The sequence below is a fragment of the Syngnathoides biaculeatus genome, chromosome 7 (assembly GCF_019802595.1).
Source record: "Syngnathoides biaculeatus isolate LvHL_M chromosome 7, ASM1980259v1, whole genome shotgun sequence".
In the NCBI taxonomy this organism is placed as follows: Eukaryota; Metazoa; Chordata; class Actinopteri; order Syngnathiformes; family Syngnathidae; genus Syngnathoides; species Syngnathoides biaculeatus.
Window position 1 is genome coordinate 4,687,958 of NC_084646.1, and position 12,106 is coordinate 4,700,063.

At 43.6% G+C, this 12,106-nt stretch overlaps 1 protein-coding gene across 1 annotated transcript in view; it reads right to left on the minus strand.

The window, feature by feature from the left end:
- LOC133503228 (voltage-dependent R-type calcium channel subunit alpha-1E) overlaps nucleotides 1–12,106 on the minus strand; it is a 120,097-nt gene that overhangs the window by 99,277 nt on the left and 8,714 nt on the right. The window contains exon 2 of the mRNA XM_061824603.1: nucleotides 7,606–8,106. Coding sequence (XP_061680587.1) covers nucleotides 7,606–8,102 — 497 coding nt within the window. The 5' untranslated portion in view covers nucleotides 8,103–8,106. The remainder of the gene's footprint in view (nucleotides 1–7,605; nucleotides 8,107–12,106) is intronic.

Consider the following 12,106-nt stretch of genomic DNA (forward strand, 5'->3'; position numbering starts at 1 on the left):
TTTGAAGTCGTCCACCCTCGCTATCTCTTTTCCCTGTAGCCTCACTCTTCCCCCTCCACTTTTCTCATTCACGCACATATATTCTCTTTTACTTCGGCTAATCTTCATTCCTCTCCTTTCCAGTGCATGTCTCCATCTTTCTAATTGTTCCTCTGCATGCTCCCTGCTTTCACTGCATATCACAACATCATCTGCGAACATCATGGTCCAAGGGGATTCCAGTCTAACCTCATCTGTCAGCCTATCCATTACCACTGCAAACAGGAAGGGGCTCAGAGCTGATCCCTGATGCAGTCCCACCCCCACCTTAAATTCCTCTGTCACACCTAAGGCACACCTCACCATTGTTCTGCTGCCATCATACATGTCCTGTACTATTTTAACATACTTCTCTGCCACACCAGACTTACACAGTTCCTCTCTTGGTACTCTGTCATAGGCTTTCTCTAGATCCACAAAGACACAATGTAGCTCCTTCTGACCTTCTCTGTACTTTTCCACGAGCATCCTCAAGGCAAATAATGCATCTGTGGTACTTCTAGGCATGAAACCATACTGTTGCTCGCAGATAGATACTTCTGTCCTGAGTCTAGCCTCCACTACTCTTTCCCATCACTTCATTGTGTGGCTCATCAACTTTATTCCTCTATAGTTCCCACAGCTCTGAACATCCCCTTTGTTCTTAAAAATGGGAACTAGAACACTTTTCCTCCATTCTTCAGGCATCTTTTCGCCCGCTAGTATTCTGTTGAATAAGTTGGTCAAAAACTCCACAGCCATCTCTCCAAATTGCTTCCATACCTCTACCGGTATGTCATCAGGACCAACTGCCTTTCCATTTTTCATCCTTTGTAGTGCCTTTCTGACTTCCCCCTTAGTAATCATTTCCACTTCCTGGTCCTTCACTCTTGCCTCTTCGACTCTTCCTTCTCTCTAATTTTCTTCATTCATCAACTTCCCAAAGTATTCTTTCCATCTATTTAGCACACTACCGGCACCAGTCAACACATTTCCATCTCTATCCTTAAATCACCCTAACCTTCTGCACATCCTTCCCATCTCTATCCCTCTGTCTGGCCAACCTGTAGAGATCCTTTTCTCCTTCTTTCGTGTCCAACCTGGTGTACATATCTTCATATGCCTCTTGTTTAGCCTTTGCCACCTCTACCTTTGCCCTACGTCGCATCTCGATGTACTCCTTTCGCCTCTGCTCAGTCCTCTCAGTATCCCACTTCTTCTTCGCTAATCTCTTTCCTTGTATGACTCCCTGTATTATGGGGTTCCACCACCAAGTCTCCTTCTCCCCTTTCCTACCAGATGACACACCAAGTACTCTCCTGCCTGTCTCTCTGATCACCTTGACTGTCGTCGTCCAGTCTTCCGGGAGCTTCGGTTGTCCATCGAGAGCCTGTCTCACCTCTTTCCGGAAGGTCGCCCACACATTCTTCCTTTCTCAGCTTCCACCACATGGTTCTCTGCTCTACCTTTGTCTTCTTAATCTTCCTACCCACCACCAGAATCATCCTACATACTACCATCCTATGCTGTCGAGCTACACTCTCCCCTACCACTACTTTACAGTCAGTAACCTCCTTCAGATTACATCGTCTGCACAAAATATAATCTACCTGCGTGGTTCTACCTCCGCTCTTGTAGGTCCACTATATGTTCCTCCCTCTTCTGGAAATAAGTGTTCACTACAGCCATCTCCATCCTTTTTGCAAAGTCCACCACCATCTGCCCTTCAAAGTTCCTTTCCTGGATGCCGTACTTACCCATCACTTCTTCATCGCCCCTGTTTCCTTTACCAATATGTCCATTACAATCTGCACCAATCACAACTCTCTCACAGTCTGGGATGCTCAGAACTACTTCATCTAGTTCCTTCCAGAATTTCTCTTTCAACTCTAGGTCACATCCTACCTGTGGTGCATAGCCGCTAACCACATTATACATAACACCCTCAATTTCAAATTTTAGTCTCATCACTCGATCTGATACTCTTTTCACCTCCAAGACATTCTTAGCCAGCTCTTCCTTTAAAATAACCCCTCTCCACTCCATTCTCTTCCCATCTACTCCGTGGTAGAATAATTTAAACCCTGCTCCCAAACTTCTAGCCTTACTACCTTTCCACCTGCTCTCTTGGATGCACAGAATATCAACCTTTCTCCTAATCATCATGTCAACCAACTCCTGAGCTTTTCCTGTCATAGTCCCAACATTCAAAGTCCCTACACTCAGTTGTAGGCTCTGTGCATTCCTCTTTTTCTTCTGACGCTGGATCCGGTTTCCTCCTCTTCTTTGTCTTCGACCCACAGTAGCTGAATTTCCACCGACGCCCTGCAGGTTAGCAGTGCCGGGGGCGGGCGTTGTTAACCCGGGCCACGACCGATCCGGTATGGGATTCTTTAGATGAACGCTCATATTTGTTTGCCACAGTTTTTACGCCGGATGCCCTTCCTGACGCAACCCTCTGCATTTATCCGGGCTTGGGACCGGCCTACAGATTGCACTGGTTTGTGCCCCCATAGGGCTGCATTAGATCATTCTTTTGAATAGAATACCAGCTGAAAAGACCAGAAAAAATCAATGGATTTCGGCAATTAAACGTGATGGATGGTGCCCAACAAAATACACACGCCTGTGTAGTGCTCGATTCACTTCAGGTAGGAATTATTCTTCTCAATCTCAAATTACCAAGAAGCATGTACAACGCCAATACAGTCATTTGAGAACAATGCGTATTTAAAAAAAAAAAAAAAAAAAAAAAACGTCTTTGGCCAAGAGGTTTACGGAGGTTAACGTGTGGCCGCAATACGCTTCTGTGTTCTGTCCTAAAAATTTTCCCCCAATTATAGTTAATGAATGTGAGTTTGTGTAAAAGAAGGGGCCATTTATTTAAATATTGGTATTTGTATTGAATACCAGCTGAAAAGATTAATGGATTTCGGCAAAGGTTAATTAATGTGTAGCCGAATACGCTTCTGCGTTCACGAGCCGTCTCCCCGTCGCTATGTTGGATTTATTCCTGATTGAGAACAGATCCAGCAACGAAGTATTGGTATGCGTCCAAACTTTTGTACGCTTTCAAACTTTTCTCTGACAGCTTACTCACCAGATACATATGTAGATTCAGTTGTCCAAGACAAGCAGAAGCGAATTAACAGTCCAATTACTTATCGCCGAAAACATCGACTTCGGCATTAAATACGGGTCCTCTATGCACAAGTGTCTTTGATTTTTCCACGTACCTTCATATATTATTACCTTCTAAATGTTTAACGGTATCGGACAAAACTGGATGTCGTGCTATAAGGCGTATTTTTGCTTCGTCTCAACAGAATTAAACTGCAAACGATGCTTTGTTAGACCGACAATATGGCGATGTCACGTGATTTGATGACGTAGATACATGAGCTCTATATGGGCACATTTCTTCACATTGTTTTGACCACAAAGCAATTTGTTTTCCAAATTTGGTATGCAAAGTGGGTATATAAAACACATTGATTTAATGATTGATTTTTAAGTTCTGGCAGTGGTCTCCAAATAAAATTAGATCCTCTGCTGGGCAAGGATCCACATCGACTCCCTTTATCATAACATATTTAACGGTTTGAAATCATCCTCCCGGAAAGTAAACAGCTGCACACATTTGCTCCGGTCCAACAATTCGGATCTGAGCTACCAAGAGGATGTTGCCGTTCATCTGAGCAGATCTGAGCAGTGGATGTTCACAGTCAGAACACATTTTGACTCACTCGGGTCTTTGTTCTATCAGCTGCGGCGGTGTCCATCTGACATTGGATCATTTTAATTGCAGCAGGCAGGCGAGAGGACGGTTAGCTACTCCATGACTGAAACGGATCTACAGGACTGGAAATCATGCCGATGCCACGATCATACGTTTGTCACACGTATTAAAACCAGTGGAGATGTGACATCACTTCACCAGATGATGATTTATATTTAATACAGAACGGTGTCTCAAAATGAAAAATTATAAATACCTATATTAAGGGGGCTAATTTAGTTTGTGTTTGGCTAACTTTTTAATTCATGTCAGCTTTCTTTGAAGGAGCATGACACCAGAGGCGTTGCTACAGAGTGTGGAGGGGGCGGGGGGGCATTTTGTGGGGAGCAATATTTGCTTTGGGGGAATAGAGATCAGTTTTAGGGGTCTTGGACTTATGGAACCTTCACCATTAATACATACTGTATTACAAAATGTCTTTGGGGGGAGTTGAGAAGTAGCCACGCCACAAAATCTGGGCATGGCTGATTAGTTGAGCAGTTATTTATTCTTTTTTATTTTTATCTCCTGCTTTTTTCTCCCTCTAGTACTTTTTCTAACGTGGGGTTCTGCAAAATCATTTGGAATAAATTGGGAGCATCACTTAAATAAGTCCATTCCTACATATGGGTATTGACATGCCAATGAAACAAACATCCATCTATTTTCTTAGCTGCTTATCCTCACGAGGGTCGCGGGGAACGCTGGAGCCTATCCCAGCTGTTAACGGGCTGGAGGCGGGGTACACCCTGAACTGGTTGCCAGCCAATCGCAGGGCCCATTGAGACAAACATCACACTTCGGGGCAATTTAAGAGTGTCCTATTAATATTGCGTATTTTTGGAATGCGGGAGGAAACCGTAGTGCCCGGAAGAAACTGCACAGGGGGAACATGCAAACTCCACACAGACCGGGATCGAACCCGGGACCTCAGAACTGTGAGGCCAACACAACTGATCCACCGTACCACCTGATACATACTTAAAAAATTACAAATATGCACCTTAGCTTTGGACCAGTAAAAAAAAAATAAAATCTAATAATCATAATCGCAAAATGCATATTAATATAGAAAGGCCAAAGTTTTTTTGAGAATCAAAAGGTGTCATTTTATGCACACAAGTTCCATCTTGTTTTTTCTTTTCTTTCTAGTTCTTTTCCAGAAAAAGTCACGTATTATTGGAGGAAAATGCCATGTTTTCCCCCTTTACAAACAAAATAAGATTTTGTTGTATGACTTTTTTTGCTCAAACTTTTTAATCCTCTGGCATTTAGGAGCACACGTGGTAACTATGTTAAATTGGCAGTAGGAGGGAGTCCTTGAATTATAATCTGGTTAATCAGAAGTATTCATTTACTGTCTACGTACAGTAAGTCACCGCCGAGAAATTTCACGTGTGGCCCCCCTTCATTCATTTTGCACCGACACCTTCCCTTGAACCTCCCGTACGCTTTCTCCACCCAGTCTCTCGGCGGTATAGACGTCAGCTCAGCGTGGGCTGTGGCATCCTGAGCCTGCGGCGAGGGGAGGCGGGACGGGCGCCGTGGGGGTCGGGCCCACCAGAGGTAAAGCCCCAGCTGCAGCAGGGAAACCGAGGGGAGGCATCAACCCCTACCATTCAGTTTAAAATTGTCACCAAAAAAAAAAAAAAAGGAAACCCATTAAATACATGCGTGCAAACATGTGGATGAACAGTACGTCCAAATAAAGTATACACCAACACCATACTGACGAAGACAGTACTGAGTGAAGATTGAACATTGGCTTGCCAAAGGTTTTACGGCGTAAACACAAATTGTGTTATTACATCGTTGGCTCGGACATCCAAAAATGATGTAGGTGCTTGAATGACACTCCAATGCCAATGCGCTTCCTGCGTCGCACGATTACAAAACTGCACCAACCAGAAAAACTAACTGTAATCCATACTTTACTCGCATACTGGGAGCCGCAAAGACTTCTCAGACCAGTTAGAGCGAAGCATTGGACGATACATTAATACATCTACACACAGAAAATGAATAACTGGGGAATAGGAACTAGGTACCGTTGTGCCTTCTATCCATGTGCGTACCCTGTGTAAAAGATTAACAAAAATATATTTTATACTATGAAAAAAAAAAAAGACATGGTAATTTCAGGTTTTCATCTGATTACAATTTTTTTGGGAACATTTGGAGTGGAAAAAATGTTTTCTTTTCCCCATGTTAATTTCATTTTCTGCATATTATGGACTCAATTGCAGTTGTATGTTCACGTAGCTTAGGGAGTTTGTAAAACAGACTTTTGGCAAATTGTCCACAGAATTGTGCTACGACCCGAATATTTCTGAATGTTGTCATTAGTTGCCCAAGGCCAAAACCTATAAGTAGAACACATGTACAGTGAACCTGCCCCATCTGTGGGGCTATTGATGAGGGCTGAGCCCTGCTGCAAAATGGAGGAGGGGAACCCATGAATCATGCAATAGACGAGACCCAAAAGTTATTGCCTAAAGACGCCAGAAGATGGTGGCAAAGCAATATTTTTTTGTCTGGATAAAACTCCTTAACACACTTCAACCTTATTCTTTGTCATCAATATGCCACAAAATGATGGTAAAGTCATATTTCTATAGCTGTGGCCTGAACACAAAAAAAATACAGTAAACCCAACCTCCATCCTAGAGGTACCGTTCCAGACCCGCCGCGATAAGCGGAAGTCTGCGATTTTTTTTATATATACACTGTATATTTTTCATTTAAAATGTTTTTATGGGCCTTCAGATAATTTTAAAACAATACGCACAAATTTAAACAATGTATTGGGAGAAAGAGCAACGGATTAAATAATGGTGAAAATCTCAAAATTAATAACATGTACAGTACAACAAATAAAAGTGTTTGCATCTCAGAGAGACTCCCTGTGCTAACAAATGCTCTAACTGGTTAAAAAGGCCAAAAAAGAAGGATGAAAAAGATATTGTGCAATAATAAAAGGAGAAATACGACCGTGAAATACAGTTGGGGTTCACTATAGCTGTTAATAACCCGTTCAAATTTGCAAATTCCGAAATGTCAAGACTGAGAATATGCAAAGGTACACTTCAGTTAAGTACGGATTACGGAGCGCGCCTGGTTATAAGCCTCATCCAGTACATTTGTAAAGGAAATACCATTTGGTACATACATAAGCCGCAGCCGAGTAGAAGCCGCAAGTGCCCACATTGAAACACAAGATATTGACCAAGAAAGACAGTACACAGAGTTTAACGCTAACGCCGCCGCGTGGGCTAACGCCGCAGCCCTATTATCAGGGTGGGACCGGTAAAAGTCACTTACTCGGGACATGTATTCCACAGGCCTCATTCTTACCTTTTCCGCTTGAGTGCCCCTTTGCGGCCGTTGGAAAAAAAATGCACAAATTAGCCACATCACCGCATAAACCGCAGGCATGGAACGCATGTGAAAAAAGTCACTACTTATAGGCCGGAAATTACGAAACATCCTCCATACGTCCAAATTTTGTCATCAACTCAGCTAAGGACGTCTGTAAGTTGCCATGAAACCTTAGCTTGCAATAATCAATCACAGCGGTGGTCACTTTTACAGTTGAAAAATTCCACTAGGGAGTTTATCAATCCCCCCAAGAATAAACAAATGTTTTATTTCTGCTCAAATTCATCATCATTTAATGCCATTTCATGGCTTATGTGCTCGGGAGTAAAATTAGCTCCATCTGCTTGGTGTAACTTAAAAATGATAGTGTTCAAGGTAGCCCCGCGCCCGCCCACCAGATTGAAAACCCCCCGCATTGGTGCGATACTCACTCCCATTCCTTGCGCCGTGCCTGTGGTGTGCTGTGGATCTTATGGGCCTGGTGGGCCTTCACTATATCCTTCTGCTCGATCAGGCCCCCCCGACGTCTTTTGATCACGTTGGGGCTAATTGCCAAATCTCCTTCAGTCACTAGCAGACTGCCTCCAACATCGAAAGACGAGGTCACATCCAGCGTGAGCCCAGTCCTGTTTTGGTGCAGAAGCGGACTGTGGCCCGCCACGTGGGAGAGGTAGAGGGTGTCGCGGCTGCTCGAGAGACTGTGGGGGTCGAGGAGGGAAGGCGAGCCGGAACACAGGCTCGATCCCCCGGCCGGCCCGGTCCGATGCTTCTGCCAGCTTTCGCAATCCGCGTGAGATGGGTGGAGGATGTGGTGTCTGGGGGTGCCGTTGTCACACAGGGGCTCCGTGGCCAGACCCGGACCATCTTCTGGATAAAGCTGCCCCCCTGGAGGTCTGGGTAGGCCCAATGTATTATGGTCCCCTGTCATATTGCTGCAGGAACACGGAGAAAAGAAATTAGGCCATAACTTTTATAGAAATAGTATAACTGCAAAGTCATTCAAATACCATTTCTCCCTTCCCAAGGTAGTTTTATTGCGTGTAATAGTCTGTCATACAAACTGTGGATTATTTATATCAACGTTGAGGCCCAGATGTGTCCCGAGAAAACCAGAATGCTTGTTCACACATTGCACGGACCGTGCTACAAATGCATACGCACTATGTGAAAGAATTACTGTTGGTCTTGCAAATGTGATGACTGTTTTCTCGGGCTTTTTTGCTACGCTTACTGTAAGTGAAGGAGCTGCTCTGAGACTGGGTGTTAAGAGAAGAAGAACGTGAGAAGAATAAACACTGAATGATGCATCAAGTAAACAAACATAGAAGCACCATTCAAAGCATTAAAGACTCCATTTACGTCATTTGTGATCAAAGTTAGGCTGGAGTATTTTCTAGCTTGTGCTAATTTCAGCAGCTCCAGTGGTGCCGTTCACTCTTTTGTAAGAAAGAAATTTTGTGACAAAAGTTAAAATGTTAAAAAGTAAGAAGAGCATCTTGCTCCCAGAACACCTTCAGATTATGATTTCACAATTAGTTAAAGGGAAATTCCAGTGGTTTGGATTAACAATGTATCCAATAGGTCGCCGGAGCTCGCTCGTCAGACTCCGCGCCATTCCCGTCCGAAGAACCTTCCGATAATTCTACGTTATTTACAGCCACAGGTTCAAATCTGTATGGAAGTATTCCTCAGTCTTCCCGATCAACCGATACTCTTATTTCTTCATCAGATGAGGATAAATCAGAGATATCAGTGCTGGCCATAATTGTGTCCCATCGTAAATCGAGCCTTTGGAGCGGCACATAATCCGCGCGCGTAGGTCATGTGACTCGGCAAAATGGCGGCGCCTCGGAAAATTCATAATAGTCTTCTCCAAACACCATTAAATGAGGGAGGATTAACATCACATTTTCAAGATACAGTACATATGACTAACTATTGGATACAGTGTTAATCCAAACCGCCGGAATTTCCCTTTAAAGAGTGAAACTTGATATTTTTACTGTTCTTAGCTCTTTACTGTGAAAAGTCTGAACTTCTTTTCAGCCTCTTATGCCAGGGAAGATTTATAAATTCCCGTCAATAAATAAAACTAAAACAAAATGGTCAGCCAAGGTCCTGGAAGGGATTGAGTGGTTTTTTTGTTGTTGTTGTTGTTTTAAGATTCCATTATTATAGGATGACAGAGCCAGTAGGTGCTCTGTGGTGATATCATATCATCATTGTAATCTTTTTCCGGTATTTTATAACCAATAAACAGACTGGGGGAAGTTTTTTTTTTTTTTTTTTTTTAATTAAGCATGTTAAAGCCAATCCCCCCCCCCAAAAAAAAAAAAAAAGAGGAAGAAGGCTCTGAATAATGAAAAAAAAAATTGCAATAATTAAAGTGAAGAAGGCAGCACAGTTGCTCAGCTGGTAAAGTGTTGGTCTCACCGTTCTGAGGACCCAGGTACGATCCCGGCACCACCTGTGTGGAGTTTGCATGTTCTCCTCGTGCCTGCGTGGGTTTTCTCCGGGCACTCCGGTTTCTTCCCACATCCCAAAAACATGCAACATTAAATGGACACTCTAAATTGCCCCAAGGTGTGCGGCTGTTTGTCTCTATGTGCCCTGTGATTGGCTGGCAACCAGTTCAGGGTGTACCCCGCCTCCTGCCCGTTGACAGCTGGGATAGGCTGCAGCGCTCCCCGCGACCCTCATGAGGATAAGCGGCAAAGAAAATGGATGGATGGATATAAAGGGATGACAGAGCCAGTAGATGCTCTTTGGTGATGTCATATCATCATTGCAATATTTTTCCAATATTTCACAATCAATAAGATGGGGGGGAAGTTTGGGGTTTTTTTTTTTTGCATTTTTGAAAATATAGGCATTACTAGTAAGCATGTTAAAGCCTATCAAGAAAAAAAATAATCAGCAGAAAAAGCTTGTGAATACTGAAAAGAAAAATGTTGCAATAATTAAAGTGAAGAAACATGAAGGGCCTGGTCGATACCAAAATCACAATGTGCCATGCAAATGCAGTTTTAAAATGGCTGCTATTGGAGTCAATAATAAAATAATGGATGACATAATTGCAGTAGATCATTTTTCTAACACCTTTTCTCACTGGTTGTCAGACAAATAACAGCATTACTGTGTTCGTGTGTAATGTTAAAGGTTTAGCAACCACCATAAACGGTTGATCATCTGGTCTGAATCGGGCGGGCTGAACTGCAGTTGCCGGTTACCGCGGTAACACTAACTTTAGTCTCTCCAGTGATTGCAACACCTTTGAAGCCGCCATGTACCATCGAAGCCCCTTCTGCCCAGCCCCTAAATGAAGAGTATCATAAAAACTTGCTATTTCAACCACACAGTATGTTGCTTTGTGACCTTGTAGTATGCAAATACAATAATTGCTGGTCCTTTCTTTTTTTGCAGGTCTCTCTTTGAGAGAAAGCTTTGTCTCAGACATCGATCTTTTGAAGCTATTTTGTAAATTCCATTTCCAAACTTATTGGACAGCGGTGCCAACGCAATCAGCTGTCGTATCAGGACGCTGGACTTCAGACAGTTTGATCTCAGTAAGATCCGACTTTCTTCCAGTAATGCATCACTTTGCCGACGACGCATATTCAGCTTTTGTTTCTTTCCATGCACATAAACAATGAAAACATTAGAGTAGGCCGAGGGACTGAAATTGACTGAATATGACGTAAAATGTCTCTTGAATAATGGCATAATTTTACTTCTTCACCGAGACAACAGTGGTCAGACAGAAAGTAAACTTTGCTACCTATGGAGGGCCACTGTCATGAAATGCATGAGTTTTAGTATGTTATTAATGAAAAAACGCCAGCCGACATGGACCCATACATTTTTTATCCCCACCACAAAACATAATTTTGACGTATACAGCTTTATGTAACTCCCGCCATGAAAATCCTCTTGAGGGATTTGTTTTCGAGAAGAAGCAGGAAATGACGTACAGGACCGCCCTCAAGTGGACTCGTTTGTTTCTATTAGTTTTACCTCCGGGAAGGTTGCTTGTTGTTCCTTCGTGTTAGCTAAAATGCTGGCTCGTTGCATTGCTGGATATTGCTTGAACGCTCGGAAGGATGGATTTACCCTTCATACGTTTCCAAGACACCCGGTTCGTCGTGAAAAATGGATTGCATGGGTGCAAAGGACGAGAGCTTTACAGGTTCCAAATGACAGGTAGGTGTGTATACAGCGACTAAAAAAAAATACCGCGTCTGCCGGTCACTGCTTCGGCGAAGGCTGCGCGTTGGGCTCGCGGACAGCGGCGGCTCTGAACAACTCTGTCGACAACGCCGCACTCAGCTACATGCGACGACATCGCCGTAAAGTGCCCCAGTGTTGTTCATCACGGACGGCGGCGGCTATGAACAATGCCGTAAAGCGGCTCGGCACCAAAAATGAGCCACGCCGGCCGGCCTTGTCAGGCAAGGTGGCTCGTCGCGGTGCCAGGCCGCGATGGCTCATCTCTGCCGCGGAACTGGATCGGACGGGGAAGCGGTTTGGCCGAGATCGCATATCATCAGAAGACGGCTCAAAACAATAGGGTAATATTGCCCCAGTAACTTCAGTCAGTTGTGTGATGTTCTCTTCTTCGAAAAGAGCTTCCGTGTCAGAAGGGGCGTGTTCGTTTCCCATAGTAGGGGCCACAGCATATTTTCAATGGCGAATGTCTGGGGTGATGTCACGGACAGGGGATGCAGCCAATATGGCGACCACTTGGATGTCGTCAAATGACACTTCCACAACTTTGCGCATGGATGACGCGCTCTCCACTCATATTTATTTTTTCGTAGAGACATGGAAATGAATAATGTTATAATTTATTTTTCATTACAATATCTATTTTAGAATGTTTATTGGGATGACACTTGACCTTTAAACAGAAGTCAGGTGGACTAATTCCACATA